Source organism: Danio aesculapii, chromosome 22, assembly GCF_903798145.1.
Source record: "Danio aesculapii chromosome 22, fDanAes4.1, whole genome shotgun sequence".
NCBI lineage: Eukaryota > Metazoa > Chordata > Actinopteri > Cypriniformes > Danionidae > Danio > Danio aesculapii.
Genome location: NC_079456.1, coordinates 36,584,321 through 36,604,365, shown reverse-complemented (window position 1 = coordinate 36,604,365; position 20,045 = coordinate 36,584,321). Strand labels below are relative to the sequence as shown.

The 20,045-nt window shown below is 37.8% G+C and overlaps 1 protein-coding gene across 1 annotated transcript in view; it reads left to right on the top strand.

Annotated features, from left to right (window-relative positions):
* si:ch73-173h19.3 (uncharacterized protein LOC563864 homolog) overlaps positions 1-18,354 on the top strand; it is an 18,523-nt gene extending 169 nt beyond the window's left edge. The window contains exons 2-9 of the mRNA XM_056447870.1: positions 3,802-3,894; positions 4,977-5,022; positions 5,241-5,510; positions 11,034-11,153; positions 13,505-13,624; positions 13,936-14,062; positions 14,163-14,355; positions 16,079-18,354. Coding sequence (XP_056303845.1) covers positions 3,802-3,894; positions 4,977-5,022; positions 5,241-5,510; positions 11,034-11,153; positions 13,505-13,624; positions 13,936-14,062; positions 14,163-14,355; positions 16,079-16,240 — 1,131 coding nt within the window. The 3' untranslated portion in view covers positions 16,241-18,354. The remainder of the gene's footprint in view (positions 1-3,801; positions 3,895-4,976; positions 5,023-5,240; positions 5,511-11,033; positions 11,154-13,504; positions 13,625-13,935; positions 14,063-14,162; positions 14,356-16,078) is intronic.
* Positions 18,355-20,045: the final 1,691 nt, after the last annotated feature.

The following is a 20,045-nucleotide window of genomic DNA, read 5'->3' as shown; positions in this document are numbered from 1 at the left end:
ACTAATAATGACGTTAATGCTAATATAAATACGTTAACGCTTTACAATAACTCTCTATAAGTTGCTTACACGAACAAACAAAAAATACACGCATTATAGTGTGTATTAATCGTTAGTTAATTGTAATAAAGTCGTAATAATGTTAATAAACATGAATTATATTTGAATAACGTTGAACTATGATTAATAAATGCTATTGTTTGTTATTAGTTCGTGTTAAATACGTTAGCTAATATTATAAACTGTGACGTTAGCTTCTGTATAGTAACGGTTTTCTGACAACGCACGTTTTTTGGAGTTGCCTGTGTTTATTTACGTAAAGAATGAACGTTATCTTGTTTATATATTCAGTATAATGTTATATCACACACACATATGCTTCTTCTGAATGAGAATTAAATACTGATTACATTAAAAGGAGGTTTGGTTGAACAGAAAACAACAATTTCATGTGGAAGTAGCTGGAGGGCTTTGTCAGATAAATATGGTGTCTAAGTACTAGTTGGTACTTGCCTTCAAGTTGCACTACTTTTCAAATAGCTGTAATAACCTTGTACTGTAGATTTTACCTGTTTTATTTGAGCTGGTACTTCAAAAGTCTACAACACTAGATGTTCATCCTCGGGGAGAGAGAAAAAAACACAATAAAACAACTCATTACATGGAATATTACGAGGCTGAGCGTGTCGAATATTTGTGTCGAAATGAGATCCAACTTGCAGATTTCGGTTCTGTGGTGATTTATAGTGCATAATACACTCTAATAGAAAATATGCTGGGTTGTTTTAATCTAATCTTGGCTCAAATATGGACAATTTTTTAATTAAATGTTGATTACAGAATGGTTGGATCTAGAAGGGATACAGCTGTAGGTACACACATCCATATAATATATATTTTTGTGACACCATACAACAATAATTAATATTTTTACAGTACTGTGAGGGTTGGGGTAGGGTAGATGTTAATAAAATACAACTTAATGGGTTATTTAGTGAATAATATGAATAATACTCTGTATAAATACAGTTTTTACATTACTACGAGGGTTGGGGTAGGGGTAGACATTAATACAATGCAATTTAATGGGTTATTTAATCAATAATATGAATAATACTCTGTATAATTACTGTTTTTACATTACCGTGAGGGTTGGGGTAGGGGTAGACATTAATACAATGCAATTTAATGGGTTATTTAATCAATAATATATAATATGAATAATACTCTGTATAATTACTGTTTTTACATTACCGTAAGGGTTGGGGTAGGAGTAGATGTTAATAAAATACAATTTAATGGGTTATTTAATCAATAATATGAATAATACTCTGTATAAATACTGATTTTATATTACCGTAAGGGTTCAGGGAAGGGGTAGATGTTAATAAAATACAATTTAATGGGTAATTTAATCAATAATATGAATAATACTCTGTATAATTACTGTTTTTACATTACTGTGAGGGTTGGAGTAGGGGTAAATGTTAATAAAATACAACTTAATGGGTAATTTAATGAATCATATGAATAATACTCTGTATAAATACAGTTTTTACATTACTACGAGGGTTGGGGTAGGGGTAGACATTAATACAATGCAATTTAATGGGTTATTTAATCAATAATATGAATAATACTCTGTATAAATACTGATTTTATATTACCGTAAGGGTTCAGGGAAGGGGTAGATGTTAATACAATACCATTTAATGGGTAATTTAATCAATAATATGAATAATACTCTGTATAAATACTGATTTTACATTACTGTGAGGGTTGGGGTAGGGGTAGACATTAATACAATACAATTTAATGGGTTATTTAATGAATAATATGAATAATACTCTGTATAATTACTGTTTTTACATTACGTTTTTACATTATTGTGAATAATCCTCATTCACTTCTGGACATAGCTGTATCCCTTCTAGCAACAACTAGATTTTAAGGGCCTTTTCCTTAATATTTAACACCCAAATTCATTTTTCGTTTGTTTTTGTTTTACATTTAAACCGATTTTGGGGACTTTTAATAGACTTTTAATATATTTCTCTAAAATTCAGGAAGATTTGTAAGTGCAATTCTTTATACAATCTAAAAAATGCTGGGTTGTTTTAACCCAGTGTTGTGTCAAATAGAGCTGTGCAAATTTGGGGAAAATATCTAATTGCAATTTTCTTTGACAGGTATTGCAATTTGATTTGTTATTTAATTTTGTAGCCAAGCTCGAGAGAACAATTCTGCGACAGATCTTAAAATTGACCTATTTTTGTTTGGTGTCTGTGACTTTGAAACCAAAATATTCCCATATTACTAATGCCGTTTTTCTTTGCCATTAATTTGCCTACGCTGTGGCGCAGTAGGTAGCGATGTCACCTCACAGCAAGAAGGTCGCTGGTTCGAGTCTTGGCTGGGTCAGTTGGCATTTCTATGTGGAGTTTGCATGTTCTCCCCGTGTTGGCGTGGGTTTCCTCTGGGTGCTCTGGTTTATCCCACAAGCCCAACACATGTGCTATAGGTAAATTGGGTAAGCTAAAGTGTCTGTAGTATATGGATTTCCCAGTGATGGGTTGCAGCTGGAAGAGCATCCGCTGCATAAAACATATGCTGGATAAGTTGGTGGTTCATTCCGCCGTGGCGACCCAAGATTAATAAGGGACTAAGCCGAAAGAAAATTAATGAATAGCAGCAGACGCCATCATACCGCTTGTCCAAGCTTTCCTGTTTGTTTGTTTTTATTGTGGGCGTTCCGCACAGTTTGGATGTGCAATTCTGATTGGGCAGAACGAAAGTGTGCTTACTCAATCGGCTAGTAAGACTATCACACACAAACGACAGTCACGCATTTGCTCTGGGCGGGGGAAATTAAATAACACATATATATTTCACATCACCTCCTCTTGCGATTAACTTATCGCAGCGTTTCAAATTGCGATTCGATTTCGATTAATGCATTGTGATTATTCAGTCTCTGTACCTGCATACTGTTAGGCTCTTGTGCAACTATATCACAATATTTAGCAAAGAAAAATGTGCAGCCCTAGTTGTAACCCAATGTTGGGTCAAATATTGACAAAGACAGACAGTGTTTTACCACTATAGCAACGCTAAAATAAATTCCACAACAATTTAATTCAGTAACTACTTTACTAGGGCGGTGCGGTGGCGCAGTAGGTAGCGCTGTCATCTCACAGCAAGGTCGCTGGTTCAAGCCTCGGCTGGGTCAGTTGGCATTTCTGCGTGGAGTTTGCATGTTCTCCCCGTGTTCTTCTGTGTGTGAATGAGAGTGTATGGGTGTTTCCCAGTGATGGGTTGCAACTGGAGGGGCATCCGCTGCGTAAAACATATGCTGGATAAGTTGTCGGTTCATTCCGCTGTGGCGACCCCTGATTAATTAAGGGGCTAGGCCGAAAAGAAAATGAATAAATGAATGAACTACTTTACTATAGAATGGTTATATAGTATTTAATATAAAAAATGTCATGTGGGTTGGTGGAAAATCTGCTGGAGATGATGATTTGCACAAGGACAATGTGACATTTCCAAAAAAAAAAAAAAAAGTGGCTTAATTACATCTCTGAACTGGGTGATGGGGCACAATTTGGACACTGTTGTTTTTGTGCTGCAATCTGGAGGTCTGTGCCAAGTGGCTGAGCCAGGGTCAACAGTGGTTTAATTCACACCAAACAATGCAATCTTTGCAACATGGATGAAATGAAATTGGGGTTTAGGTGGGATTGATGGTTTGTGAGTGTATGATGTGGTGTGTGTGTGTGTGTGTGTGTGTGTGTGTTTTAGGTCGTAATGCTGGGGATCTGCTTGTGTTTGAGTGTTGCCGTCCACTTTGCGGTGTCTCAGGAAGCTGAAGCTCAGGAGCCGGTCACATACACGGCAAGTAGACCAATATATGATATTTAAGATAACTTTGGGTTCTGTTTGACTTGTGTTTTAATCATATCGTGGAATTTACTCACTGTTTTAGTTTAGGTTGGATTTGTTGATTTTGTTATTTTGATTTATATTTATATTTTTTAGACATATTGATAAATGGATGAATGGATGAATATACAGATAGATCGATAGATAGATGGATGGATGGATGGATGGATGGACGGACAGAACAAATGACAGAGAGAAAGATGGATAAATGGATGGATGCATGATAGATGGAATAAATTATAGATAGATAGATGGATGGATGGATGGATGGATGGATGGATGGATGGATGGATGGATGGATGGACGGACAGAACAAATGACAGAGAGAAAGATGGATAAATGGATGGATGCATGATAGATGGAATAAATTATAGATAGATGGATGGATGGATGGATGGATGGATGGATGGATGGATGGATGGATGGATGGATGGATGGATGGATGGATGGATGGATGGATGGATGGATGGATGGATGGATAGATAGATAGATAGATAGATAGATAGATAGATAGATATAGTTAGGTGGGTGGATGGATGGATGGATGGATGGACGGACAGAACAAATGACAGAGAGAAAGATGGTTAAATGGATGGATGCATGATAGATGGAATAAATTATAGATGGATGGATGGATGGATGGATGGATGGATGGATGGATGGGTGGGTAGGTGGATGGATGGATGGATGGATGGACGGACAGAATAAATGACAGAGAGAAAGATGGATGGATGCATGATAGATGGGATAGGTAGGTAGGTAGGTAGGTAGATAGATAGATAGATAGATAGATAGATAGATAGATAGATAGATAGATAGATAGATAGATAGATAGATAGATAGATAGGTAGGTAGGTAGGTAGGTAGGTAGGTAGGTAGGTAGGTAGGTAGGTAGATTGATAGATAGATAGATAGATAGATAGATAGATAGATAGATAGATAGATAGATAGATAGATAGATAGATAGATAGATAGATAGTTTGTGTCACTTTTTATCCTATATTCATTGTTTCCTCTCTCTGTCTTTTTTGCAGTGCACTGAAGGGTATGAGTTTGACTTTGAAAAGCAAATCTGTAAAGGTAATGTGACTATTCCCACAAGACGTATATTTCAGACAAGCTCCTTTATTTATTTTTACAGGCTCAGGTTTTATTTTAGCGAGTTTAATACAGAATATACTGTACATATATAGCCATGCAAAAACCCAAATCGACTTGCTCCACAAGTTAGACCTGTGCCCAAAAGAGAATATGCTGGTCCAGTTGTGCGAACATCTTTCATTCTGTACTGTTTGCAGATATAGATGAGTGCAAAACAGTGCTGGAAGCTTGCAAAGGGGGCATGAAATGCATCAACCACTTTGGCGGGTACCTCTGCCTACCTCACAATGCTCGGATAATTGTCAGTAACGGTGAAGGTGAGCCCACTACTGCCCCGCCAGTGGAAAGATTTCAGCCTGTGATACCCCAAATTTCCAGAGGCGAATTCTCAAGGGTCATTCAAAGCTCTTCGCACTCAATCCAGTGTGGTGTCGGGTTCATGCCAGACTCCCAGAACTACTGCAGAGGTGAGCTATTCAGTTGCTAATTGCAGTTTAATGACCTCATTTATGACCACAATCCTGCAAATGGTGTATTTGTAATTGTGTGTTGTTATATGTCAAATATAAATCACTGCACTCTTCCAGACTTTGGTGCTGTTATGATCACCAGCAGTTCTGCCTATGCAGGCTGCTGGAAAACAATCCCTGTCATTGTACCGAACTACAAATCCCACCATGCCCTGCACTCACACACCAGTTCCAGATCATCCTTGATTACAGATGCTATTGAAGCACCACAGGCACATTCCCAATTCATTCTTTCCTCAATTTCGATCCATGTTCTAATGTTCCTTGTTTTCATTTTTTTGCCCTATATGTTTTGATTACTGGACTGTTCCTTGTTTCTTTATCGTTTGCTGCCTCTCCTGCCCTGACCTTTGCTTGTTTTGTGGATTACTCTTTTGGAATTTCTTTGCCATCACTGTTTTGCTTTTGTCTTCTAGTGGTGGGCAAAGCAAAGCTTCATAAAACACTGAAACAGTCAAAGCAAATGTGTCGAAGCTTCAAAACGTTTCAAAACAGGTCTCTACACTGACACCTAGTGATCATTTTTATGTATTGCTCTAGAACAGCTTCAGCAAAGAAACAGTTAAGCAGATTGAGGAATGAAACCCCACGTCGTAGAGTTGAGTTTTCAAGTGATTTAGTGTAGCGGCGAGAGTTCCTGGCTAGCATGCAGAGATAATGGGTTAGATTCCAGGGTGATGCAGTTATAGATGTTAGCTTTTAAATGCTCTGTTCTGGTCATTGGTCATTGGTCTGGTCTTCGAATGAACACTTTGGGAATAAATATGTTTTGTTTTGGTTATAAAAAAGTATTATTATTAAAATACATCAAGTATAATTTCCGAGTATTTGTACAAAACGGGATTCGAACTCGGGCCATTTGAAGCACAGTTATTCTGTGCACACGCAGAGTCCACTAGGATACATGAGAGTCAAACGCAGATTTGCCAGGTTTCAAAACTCTTCTGAAAAGACAGATGCTTTGAATCGCTTTAGTCACAAAACCTGGGTGTTTTGCATCATGCTTCGGTGCGGTGTTTCGAAACACTTGTGCTTCGGGATCTTGACACGGTGTTGACATGTCAGTTTCACAACTGTTTTGACCTCTGCTTGCTGACCATTCTTCCTTATAAATACGCTGCATTTGGAACCTCACCCCTGTTGCCACCCAAGTCATAGGACGCTAGGACCAAAGACAATGTAAATGACAAGCAGCAAACATGGTCCGCACCAATGTCCCTTTAAAGGCTGATTTATACTTCTACGTCAAGTGCATGCTTATGGTCCGGTGCAGCCTTTGCGCGGTCGCATAGCCCTCGCCATGGCTGACACAGACTCTGACACTCACCTCTTGAAAAGCTACTTGTAGCTACTTGTACATTAAGGTAGCATTCAGAAAAAAAACAAAACACCAGCGAAGAAACTCGACACAGAGTAACGTAAAAACCATCTGCCAGCTAATGTTTCAGAAGTGTTATTGCAAAGCAACACAAACAGCGCGCAGAAGTATAAATGCACAACTACGCGCAAGACATGCGCCGTGTGTCACGCCGATCACTCGACGCAGAAGTATAAACCAGCTTTAAGTCATTTTACTCTGCGGCCATCTTTGAAACACCTTGGGGGCATTCTGTTTGAATGGGGAAACATCAAACTTACGAATCACGAATAAGATTGATCAACTTAAGTGCCTTAAGTTTTATTTCAAAAAATTCGAATCACACAAAATCTGCATTTTTTTATTCGAATGCGCATGCACACTCGAAGAGAATAAGATTACGACACCAACCTCCTTTTTGGCTGTTTCTGTTTACATGTTACACGTTATCATCCTCTGAGTAATGCCTCGTTCATTGGCGCTGATCTTAATAAGTAATTCCCAACTTGGTCTTGATTGCAATACTCCTCCGGAAATGACAGCGACCGCTTTGTTTACAAGTTCGAGGGCATTCGAGTAGTTGCTGTCATGTTATTTTGCATTTGACGGGACGGATTGTACCTCACATTCGTTTTGTTTAGATTACAAAACCAGGAAACATTTGTTTCAAATTCAAGCTTTCAAGAGATATATTCCCTATGTCTCTAAAGTAAATATTCGATAAGATTCCAGTGCATTTGCTGACCCCAGATGGTTCATGACATCTGCATAATCTGTAAAAACACGTGTCTGGTCCGAGCCTATGAGTGACATGAGTGACTATGAGTGACATGTCTTGTGTGTTTTATCATCTTTGTCCGCACTCAATAATTTATTCAATAATACAACTGGAGAAAAGAAAAATAGCCTTGACTGATTTAACTAGTGTATTAGTGTACAGCTATTAAGCTTCCTTATAGCTAAGATATACATGTTGCTTGCGAAATATGCATTTATGCAATATGCATGGCAACATTTAACAGGAAAAGATGATCTCTGTGCACAAAATATGTATTACAACACCTACCAGGAAGAGTAACCGGACCACGCTAACAAGCCAAACCCTGACCCATTGGGAAGCAATTGTATCACTCGTCAGGAAGTCATTGTATCAGCTTCGGAGCTGCAGTGCTAGAAATACACTTCCTCTGAATCTGTCTTCTGCTATCTGGTGGATAAACCAATTTCGCTGTGTGTGTGTGTGTGTGTGCTGATGTGTTTTTCTTTGCCAACTTGATAGAGGTCTTAGTCGTGTTCCAGCATGCAGAATCCCTGCACTAGGAGCAAACAATTTAGGTTGCATAAATCATTCGAGATGAGATTGGAAGACATGAATTGCAAAGATGTGCCAACTAATGTGTCATCCAGGAGTTTCACAATTTTAAATCATTTTATTAGAAACTATCTAGAGCAGTCGTTTGCTGTATTATTTTGTATTATTCATTCCATTACTGTTGAAAAGGCCCAGGGGCAAAACTTTGACTTTTTTTTTTTCAAGGAAATACTTGAATTTAAATGCCATGCAGTTCATCCATCTGAAAATAATGGCATATTTATTAATAATACACATACCTGTTCACTGCATATCTATTAGTATGTGTATTTTAGGTAAATACATTATTATTTGTACACCACAATGCAATTAAACTCATATATTGTTTTGTGTAAAAGCTTTCTCCTGGGCCTTTTCAAGAGTAATGGAAACGGTTATCGAAAATAATACAAAGCACTGAAAAGTATGCCTTGTACATAGAGAATATAGCCTATGCTAATTTGCATCTCTGGCCCATGAATTAAAATAAAAGAGAAAAAATAGATAACTGAGTCTACTTATGCTTAAATGGGATATTCGTACATATATGTACATTTACATTTTCACTGAATGCAGATTATAAGTACACTTACAATCCTGGAAGCATTTAAATTCAAATTTAGAATAATAATATACTACTCCCAAACATGTGTAAAGCTCTGGTTTGATTATAGCCAGTGTTTAATCATTCATGTAAGCAACTTCATCCTTACTGAATACATTTTCAAAGTGAAAAGTATTTTTAGAAATACCGTACAGTACATGATCAGTTCTTGACTTGAGCGTTTTCCTATGTTTTTGGTTTGGGTTGCAGCACATGCCATTTTACACCCTTGATAAAATGTTAGGATATTTTAAAAGAATTGTTAATCATATTTTTGGAAATTATATTAGTCGCACCACTTGACTTTGATTTGTCGGACTGAGTTAAATGAGCAAGAATATTGCAACAGTTATGTGTATAACATGCTTAATAAAATATATCGACATGATGTAATTAGAAAAAGGTCTAAATGATCTAATGTTTTGAAATGTAGTGCCTTCTTTATATCATTATGTTTTTGTCCCTGTGCATGTTGGTCTCACCATGTGTCATAAATAACATTGAGTAGTTTCATTGCATAGCATCTGCAACTCTCACATGGTCGCCCACTGAAGCTAAGCAGGGCTGAGCCCAGTCATTACCTGGATGGGAGACCACATGGGAAAGCTAGGTTGCTGCCAGAAGTGGTGTTAGTGAGACCAGCAGGGTGCTCAACCTGTGGTCTGTGTGTGTCCTAACGCCCCAGTATAGTGAAAGGGACTCTATACTGCTCAGTGAGCACTGCCTTTCAGATTAGATGTTAAACCAAGGTCCTGACTCTCTATGGTCATTAAAAATCCCAGGATGTCCTTGGAAAAAAAGTAGGGGTTTAACCCTGGCATCCTGGCCAAATTTGCCCTCTGTTCATCGTGGCCTCCTGATCATCCCCATTTAATTGGCTTCATCACTTTATCTCCTCCACCAATCAGCTGGTGTGCGGTCTAGTGCAAAATGGCTGCCGTTGCGTCATCCAGCTGGATGCTGCACACTAATGGTGGATGAGGAGATTTCCCCCAATGTGTATAGCGCTTTGAGTGTCAAGAAAAGCACTGTATATTATTATTATTATTATTATTTCAACTTAGTACACTTCAACATAGTTTGTCCCAAGGAAACTAGTGCATAGCACCTTTCACAGTATTACAATAACAGCCAATATCATTCTTTTTTGTGTGCAGCATTCCTGAGATATTCAGTTCATGAACTGTGGGTGGTTCATAGGCATGCCTTTGGACACTAGGCTTGGGTTATTGGCCGTTCAACAGCTTTCTGTTATCAAACAGCTAACCGAGGTTGTGTGGTTTTGTTTGAGGAAGTATAGGTCAGAACTTGCATCTCTCAGCCCATTAAAATGAGTCAACAATTAGCTCGGGCCTCTTCCCGCAAAGAGTCGGCCTTTTTGTAGTGTTTACATATTTTCAGCCAGTCTCTTTCAAAAGTGCCTTGGCAGTGAATCCTTTTGGAATCTGACACCAGTTCGCTGGAATCAAATCCCTGTCATGTGGGAGATCACAGACTCCAGGTGTGTCTCTCAAAGATCTGGGCAAGAAAGCGACAAGTATTTCTTCTGAACCCTCATATGCAAGGTTTCCCGCCTTGTTTCAGTTAGTTTGGCTATCAGCAGTACTGAATCCCCTTAAAGGGCCCAAAATGCTGGTCAGCAAAGTTTGGAAACACTCTAAGAGAGGCCTCATGGGGGTCTTTGGATGTGTGCGTTGACATTATTCTCACATTATGCTTCAGATCAGGTCACGTAGGAGCCAAAGTAGAATCCTTTGGTTTGGATGATATGGTTTCGCACTCACACATGTTGTACATCCAATAGCCTGTATATAAATCACAGAGAACTGGGCTATTCTCGGGCCTTTTGTATATAGTTACTTGACCAAACCTGGCAGATAAGCACAGACCACCCACGATGGCCCCCACAGCGTGAAAGGACACTTTCTACGCTCCAGGAGTAAGCTGGAAAATCTCGCCAAACACACCGAAGAATGATTAGGAGTGCAGAAAAGATGTGTGTTTTGGATCATGCTACCTGTTGTTTTAAACAAGTGCTGTTATTAGTGCTATATTTAAGGAGCTTGAACTGAATGGGTAGTTATTTTTGTTTATTTCTCCTGCGCTCATTTATCATTAATGTTTAATTTCTTTTTGGTTTGGTCACAGATGTGAACGAATGTCTCACCGCAAACCCCTGCCAGCATCAGTGCTACAATCTGATGGGCTCGTACATCTGCCAGTGTGAAGTTGGGTTCGAGCTGGCTTCAGACTCTGCCTCCTGTCAAGGTTAATTTTTTAAAGATATTTATATTTTAAAAATATGCAAGAAGGATTGAATATGTCATTTTGTAGTTTGCTAGGCTATTCCTGGATATTATAAACAGAGTCTTATACTGCAGACAACTCAGTTCCTAGTGTCTGTAAACAAACTGTCAAAGCATTTACAGTATTTTCTGCATTTATATTTATACATATTTCAGACTCTTTATCCATTGCATTTCATCAATGAAAGTATTTGGTTGAGAATCAAACCCATGGCTTTAGTGTAAAAAGGACTAATATTAGCTGTTTGAGCTACAGAAATATTCTTACATGAATGATATGAGATTTATTTAGATAAGTTCAAAGTTTCTTAGCAAGAAGGAGTAGCTAACATATACACAGCCATACATTAGGATTAGTGTAGGACAATGGTCTCAAACTCAATTCCTGGAGGGCCACAGCTCTGCATAGTTTAGCTCCAACCACCTCCAACTCTCACCTGCTTAATAGTCTCTAGTAGTTCTGAACACCTTGATTAGTTGGATCAGCTGTGCTTGTTTTGGGTTGGAGCAAAACTGTGCAGAGCTGCGGCCCTCCAGGAATCCAGTTTGAGACGTATGCTGTAGAGGTAGCTGTTTCCAATGCCTGGCCAAAAAGGGATTCTTATATCCTGTTGTAGTAAATCAGATCAGTACAATCATAATAAAGCAGTAGCTGAATGCTGATAACAATGTAATATGTATTATTTGCAATCTGTGTGGATTGTAGGCTCAATTGCTATTGGTGCATCCTCGTTTTCTTTCTTTGCTTCTTTTCAAAGGTGTCAGCATTTAATAAACCTACACCACTGATTTCGCTTGCATGTTAGGTTTCTTGAATATTAGAGATAGTTATTTATATTGTAATAGTTTCAACACAAAATATCACATTTGTGTGTATTGTCTTTATTTTACCAGTGATTATGAACTGTGAATTATTCCTAGTTATTAACTGCTTTTTCTTTGTGCTAACAAACATACATCGAAATTAGAGGAACTGTGAAAACATATCCCACATTCACAATTACATAGTAGTTATATAGTTATTATTGGTGTAGATGTGGGAGGAGAATTTACAAAGGGTGTCACGTTTGGTCAATAAAACACTTGTGTATCCTCGATTATGACTCTTCAGCCTCCTTGTTGTGCAATTAGAAAATGTAGGTGTCTTACAAGATGGCTGAAGTCTATTGGTTTCCGAGTCATAGGATGGAAGAGCAAGGAAAGGAGGAAGCATATTGAGAAGCACCCCATCAATGCTTTTAGTTCCTTGCAAAGATATATTAGCTTAGGATACTAATCTGCTAGCAGGCTACTCTTGTTTTAACTAAAACAAACCGAAATGTTTAAATTGTTAGGCTTGATTGTGTATTGTGTAAACTAACCATTTAAAAGTGTGACACAACCAAGTACATTAGTGGGCGACACTGTGGCTCAGTGGTTAGCACTGTTGCCTCACAGCAAGAAGGTCACTGGTTCGGGTCCTGGCTGGGCCAGTTGGCATTTCTATGTCGAGTTTGCATGTTCTCCCCGTGATGGCGTGGGTTTCCTCCAGGTGCTCCGGTTTCCCCCACAGTCCAAACACATGCGCTATAGGGGAATTGATTAACTAAATTGGCCGTAGTGTATTTGTGTAAATGCAAGAGTGTACGGGTGTTTCCCAGTGCTGGGTTGTGGCTGCGTAAAACATATGCTGGACAAGGTGGAGGTTCATTCCGCTGTGGCGGCCCCTGATTAATAAAGGGACTAAGCTGAAAAGAAAATAAATGAATGAATAAGTACATTAGTGACCTCACCAACACACAGTGGCAAGCTATTATAAGCATGTGCTGCATTTATGTTGACTGTCACTTTAAAAGCTCAAGCTCCTCAAAGTTGAATTCTCATTCTGTCAATATTTTAATTTTCATCAGTGATTTCAATATGATCTCTCCTTGTTGTTAACAGTACAGCTGTGGTGTGGACTTTCCTGTTCTCAGAATTAGAATGATTATTAAAACTTGATTGTTTCAATTATTGCTGTGAACTGTAGGATATAGGTCTAGACCAGGGATGGGCATCTTCGGTCCTGGAGGGCCGGTGTCCTGTACAGTTTTGCTCCAACACTAATCAGACACACCTGAACAACCTAATCAGTGTCTTCAAGATCAATAGAAAGCTACAGGCAGGTGTGTTGGAGCTAAACTCTGTAGGACACCTTCCATCCAGGACAGAAGTTGCCCATCCCTGGTCTAGACATTAATTTGAAAAGTAACTAGGAATATTCTCTTGTAATTGGCAACATTTCGATCACAAATAATTGCCACAGTGATTTTCATTCTTATTCCCAATTTACAGATATCAATGAGTGTGAAATCTCCAACTACATTTGCCAGTTCCAATGTGTGAATGAACCTGGAGCGTTCCACTGTGCTTGTCCAGAAGGATACCAGCTCAAAGGACTGCGTATATGCCAAGGTATAATCCAGTTACATTTATATTTAAAGCACTTGTATATATATATATATATATATATATATATATATATATATATATATATATATATATATATATATATATATATATATATGTAAATATATATATATATATATATATATATATATATATATATATCGCATCAAGATACTCATATCACCAGTTCTTGCTTTTCCTGGGAATCAAATATATCCTTGAAGTTGCTTCAACAATGCTTTGCTGTTTGAGCTACACTTAGTTCAGGGGTCCAATGGTTTCTCACTGACCTTCTGGCTTTTCAACTATGTTAATAGATATAGATGAGTGTGAAACAGGAGCACACAACTGCAGAGAAGATGAAATGTGTTGGAATTATTATGGAGGGTACCGTTGCTATCCCAAAGACCCCTGCCTCGAGCCATACGTGAAAACAGGCGAAGGGTGTGTCAACTTTCCTTATAAAATCATACTCTGTTGCAATAAATTAAAATGTGCTGTGTGATCTAATCCACAAATCTGATTTATACAAAATCTCCAACAGTCGCTGTAGGTGCCAGTCACAAACTGTTTGCCGTGGACTGCCGCCGGTCATTGTGTACAAGTACATGAGCATCTTCTCTGATCGCTCTGTGCCTGCGGATATCTTCCAGATTCAGGCAACCAGTGTCTATCCCAACATGGTGAACACATTCACAATCAAAAACGGCAATGAGGGAGGAGAATTCTACCTGAGGGTAAGATGTGACAATTTTTAGTTTTTAAACAGTGACCTCCAATCCTAAATCTGTGATTACAGACTTGTATTTTTAATGAAAACAGACTAACAGATACTTGCCTCAATTTCAATCCATGCACCCATGCTCTTTCTATATATTTAGATGCAATGTGAACAGACCATAAACAACAAAAGGGGGGCATACTGGAGATCCTGTTCTTGTTTATTAGCTTGTGACAAGAAGAACCAAGCTTTGTATAAGCTCGGGTTGACCATGGTTCATTGCTGTGCACTATCATTGTATTACTACGATGACGTGTTTCAGCTGTGTATTTAAAAATGGCGCTTCCTATGTTGTAGATCTCCTAGCTTGTTGCACGCACAAGTGATGGTTCTCTGTTAACCTGTATAAGCTGTGTATGTCTGTGCATTAAGCAGCAAGTCTTGCTTCACCCTTTTGGTACTATACTGTTATGCTAGGCACCCTTAAGAAAGGGTCCAAAGGAAGTGGTAGTGTTCACTATTTTGATACCTTTCATCATGGAATCTGAAATAATTGGGTACTGTACTGTACTAAATCGTACTGCTCAGTGGAAAATTAGGGAGTGTGTTGATTAAGTCTTTCATTGTTCTTTTTTCTGTTCCTGCTGTAACACCTTAATTTGCCTGGAGAATCTATAAAGGAAGTCTAAGTTGAAGATGAAGGCCAAAGTGCCAAATAAAGGCCTTTGCTGTCACTGACCAAGACCTGATTATTTTTTCTTCCTTTATGGCAAGAAAATATTTATCTGTAAAACACAAAAAATTAAAAAGTTAAAACATTTAAACTTGACAATACAGCTGTGGGCGACGTGGTGGCGCAGTGGGTAGCGCTATAGCCTCACAGCAATGTCGCTCCGGGTGCTCCGGTTTCCCCCACAGGTCCAAAGACTTGTGGTACAGGTGAATTGGGTAAGCTAGAATTGTCCATACTGTATGAATGTCAATGAGTGTATATGAATGTTTCTCAGTGATGGACTGAAGCTGGATAAGTTGGCGGTTCATTCTGCTGTGGCGACCCCAGGTTAATAAAGGGACCAAGCCGAAAAGAAAATGAACGAATGAATACAACTCTAAAAAAGTAAAAAACTGATAAGACACTTACCTCACTGCTTTCATACAGGTTTAGTGCCAACCAGCACTGCGTTTAAAGTGTTTGGGGGCCTAATGATAACAGGGTTGAAGATCAGTCAAAAATAAATAAATGAGAATAATAAAAGCACCCTTAGCACTGCTCAGCACCATATTATTTGAAGTCCGTATTCTTGTGTTTTTTTGTCAAGAAACAATTTTTCTGTAAAAGACAACATTTTTAGAGTTATTAAGCTTGACAGCATAACTGCAAATATTATAAAAAAAAAATAGAGACTGTAATAGTTACTTACCTATGTTTGAACCCTGCAAAAGTTTTCCCAAACAGATTTAGCATCAGCTGGAAGGGTATCTGTAGAGTAATTGGTGGTTCATTCCCCTGTGGTGACCACTGATAAGGGACTAAGCCGAGGGATAGTGAGTGAAATTTAGCATCAGCTCTGCTACAATTTAAATTTTGTTGTTGAAAGGTACAGGGTTGAAGATTGGTTTGAATGTATAATAACGCCTTTAGCAGTGTCCAACACAGGATTATTTGCAGTCAGTATTCTTGTGGGGTTTTTTTACCAAGAAAATTATAGTTTAGTGATTGGTTTCTCTTTGTCTTTCAGCGCTCCAGCAATGTAAATGCCATGTTGGTAATGACCAAACCCTTGACTGGACCTCGAGAACATGTTGTGGATCTGGAGATGGTCACCCAAAGTAACGTCTTGTCCTACCGTTCCAGCTCTCTGCTGAGACTCACCATTGTTGTGGGTCCGTACCCTTTCTAAATCCTCTAGATTGATCAAATCAGCACTTTGGATTTATATATGTACTGCAGCTTACTGTGTTCAAAATGTTCATCACAACATGATCACCTGTTTGTGGTCTAGATCAATGGTTCTTACCTGGTTGGTTGCAAACCAAAAAATGGTTCAGAAACCAGTAAATAATTGATTTTAAGGTTTTTTTTAAAATGTACCTTTGTAAAATACATCATATGTTGACAATTTTTATACTGTGTTGAGTCGCCAATTAATATCCAATGACCTGAAGTTTGCTGGGAACCACTGGTCTAGACTGGTCACATTTTTACTGGATTACAAACAGGAATTGGTTTACTAATCATCAAAAAGTAAGTTGCCAGGTTTGTTGATGTTTCTAAGTCATTTATATTTGGTCTGACTGGGTAATATGAAGACCTAGAAATATCTGGAAAACAACACTACTGGTGACCAGAGAGAAACAATTACAAAGTTTTACTCTGAATAGCACTTATAGGTTCTTCTTTGTCTTGGTAGTAAGAGTTTTGAAAGATCCTTCTGCATTGGATGCATGTTTTTAAAAGAGTGGTTTATCCAAAAAGTGAGTCTGTCATTATTTAATCACCATATGTTATACAAAGCTCTTATAACTTCTTTTTGCATCTACAACAAATGAGCTGAAGTGTGTTCCATACAATGAATGTCAGGAAGATACTGTTGAGTTCCAAAAAATATATCCAAAAAAACCAATCTATATGACTCAAAATATGAACAGACAATAAAATAGTCCCCACAGCGCTCACATTTCATTCGCATGAAATCCCAACAACACCCAACAGTCAATAATTTGGTCTGTTAAAGTGCAGTCACATTAACTTTTTAAATGACAGTAGCATATAGATGTATGATGAACTAACAGATGTCACTTTCAAAGAAATCAGCTTTCTGAATTTGCATGTCCACTTGAAGTGAAATCTGAGCGCAGAACCTTTTCGAAATGCCAGATTCTGATTGACAACTGTGTGTTTACATTGAAAATCAATCCAGGGGAACACAGAAGCACTCTCGGTAACAGAAAACTATCAAATAGCTAAAGAAGGCTTACAATAACATACAAGTCACATGGACCTCTTTTATGGTGCCATTTTAAGTAGATGTTGCTTTGGTTTGATGCAGAGCATTGCGAACATTCTACCAAACTTCTCAATTTTGAGTTTCTGATAAGAGGATGAGTAAAACAGGACAGATTTTCATTTTTGAATAAACCAAACTTTTAACCTGCCAATAAGTCAAAGCTTTACATTTCTCTTAGATGGAACATGTAGAAGCAGAATGTATTTTAGTGCTTATGTACTTCGGAGCTTATAGATTTCTTCAATTTTTCGCAAGGGAAATGTGTTTTATAGGTGGAACATGTGGATAAGGCAAACAGAACTGCATAGCGTTAGGTGGAACAGTTTGTGTTGTAATCTAATGGCATCCTTAGCTAATGGAAATCTCTGAATGCGTCCTCCGCCTTGCGAATACTCCAGAAATGACCTCCTATCCTATGAGAATAAGGCAATAATGTTTTGGAAACAGAAGTGATGTTTTCAGGAAATTGCTGGCAAGGGTTTTGGGTCGCATAAGCAATGGAACTCTTGCCTAACATGTCTGTATGTTTGCCAGAGCAGCGTTTGATCTTCTGCAGTGTTTCGTGTTGATGGTCTGTGACAAACACTGTTACTTAAACCGTTGCGTCACGCTCGGCGTCCCCAGAGACATGGTGGTGGGTGAGGCCAGAATGGTTCGTGCACCACCATGTTAAATGAAATTTGGCAAGCGATCTCTGCATTGAGACTTCGTATTGCAATTTAATACGCTTACAAATTAAATCTGTATGTTTTCTAATCAGTGACTTTGATTAAGTAAATTTGAACGCTCCCTCTTTTTTGGTTATTGAGATCATCTAAATTGATGTGGACTGGTTGTTTCTGCTCACTGAGGACAACAAATGTCTTAAAAAATGGATTTAAATCTTACGTTCAGGAATTAACTGTATTTTTTATCAGTATGCTCTCAAGTTGCACTGTTTTTACTCATTCATAGTGCCATTTATTCTGCTGTAAAGTGTTTTGGAAATAAATATAAATTCAAAAACAGTGTCATTTTGTTTTGCTTATTACTTTGCTTCATGTAAAAGCATTTATATATTTCCATATTTGCATCAAAACAAATGTAGCACATGTAATGCAATGCTCATGTTCTAAAATCTAATCTTTCGCTAGTATTGCATAACATGCATGGGTCAGTTTGGTATATTCCTGGAACAGTTTAAGAGGACCACCAAGATTCATCTGCAGTTATTACCTCCTGCGGCTGCAGATGGGAATATGTAACTATGTGATGTTGTCATGACAATAGCTGAGCAGTTCCTGTAAGAATATTTACACACTAATAGCCAAGTGACTTACAGAAAACATATGAGATTACATGAGCTGTATGTTTTTGCTTGGAACTTTTTTTATAATTAAAGAAATGTGGAGTAAACATGAATGCATACACAAAATATTTGACAAATATCGAAATTCAGAAAAACATTATGACTGGAAATTGAATGTAGATGTGCTCTTTTTGAAAAGCTTTTGTTAATAGACAGTATAGATATTTTATTACGAAGAGAAGCTTTCAGATTTCTGATAAAAATATGTATTTCTGTTATAGAGGGGTCCGTTTCAGACATCATAGAACGCAGCAGCAAATACATGCACTCAAAGGTGATCAGGTTTACTTGAACAATGTGCACAACCAAAAGCAGAGGTGTTTCCTTATAATCGGCTCTGATTATACTTGGAATAGCTGACTTGAACCTTTTTTGAATACATTCAGCCTATTCCCTGCTCTGGTCACCTTCAGCTTAGCATAGCTTAACATAATGAAAAAAGTTGATAATTTTCCTATTTAAAGTTTCAGTTTTCTGTAGTTACATCATGTAATAAGATGACAGAAAATGAAAAATTACTATCTTCTAGGCCAATATTGATGGGTAAGCAAAATAATCTTATTTCAAAGCATAAATAAGATTATTTTGTTCACTACACTTGCAAATTATTTAGCTTTTTTAAGGAAAAACTAACTTTCTGGTGATTTTATATTAGAACCAAAGACTTTTGAGACATTTGCATGATATTTAAGTAATATGCCACCTCACACACACTATCCTTGCTCCTACTGTATTATAAGTGGAACATTTTAGTATTCACTTGTCCTAAAGCCAAGCTCTAAAACTGATTATGGCAAAAAATATATGTTTTGGTTAAAGGGTTTGCTAATATAATATCAAATATTTATCACAGTAGCAATTACATTGAAATGCAGTAATAAATTGTGTATCTTGTAAATACTGTCTTAAAATGGCATGGTGACACGGTGGTGCAGTGGGTTTCCTCCAGGTGCTCCGGTTTCCCCCACAGTCCAAAGATATGCGGTATAGGTTAATTGAATAAACTAAATTGGCCCTAGTGTATGTGTGGGTGTGAATACAAGAGTGTATGGGTGTTTTCCAGTGCTGGGTTGTGGCTGGAAGGGCGTCCGCTGTGTAAAACACATGCTGGATAAGTTGGATGTTCATTCATCGGTGGCGACCCCTGATTAATAAAGGGAGTAAGCCGAAAAGAAAATGAATGAATGAAAATGGCGAAAAGGTGAGTAGTCCAATTTAACACAATACTTATTTTCAGGTTTGGTTTTAATATGAGTAATTGTGGATGGGTTAGAACTAAAGACATTTGAGAAATTTCAACCCTCTTATTTGAGCACTATGGCATCTCAAATACTTTTTTACTACTTTATT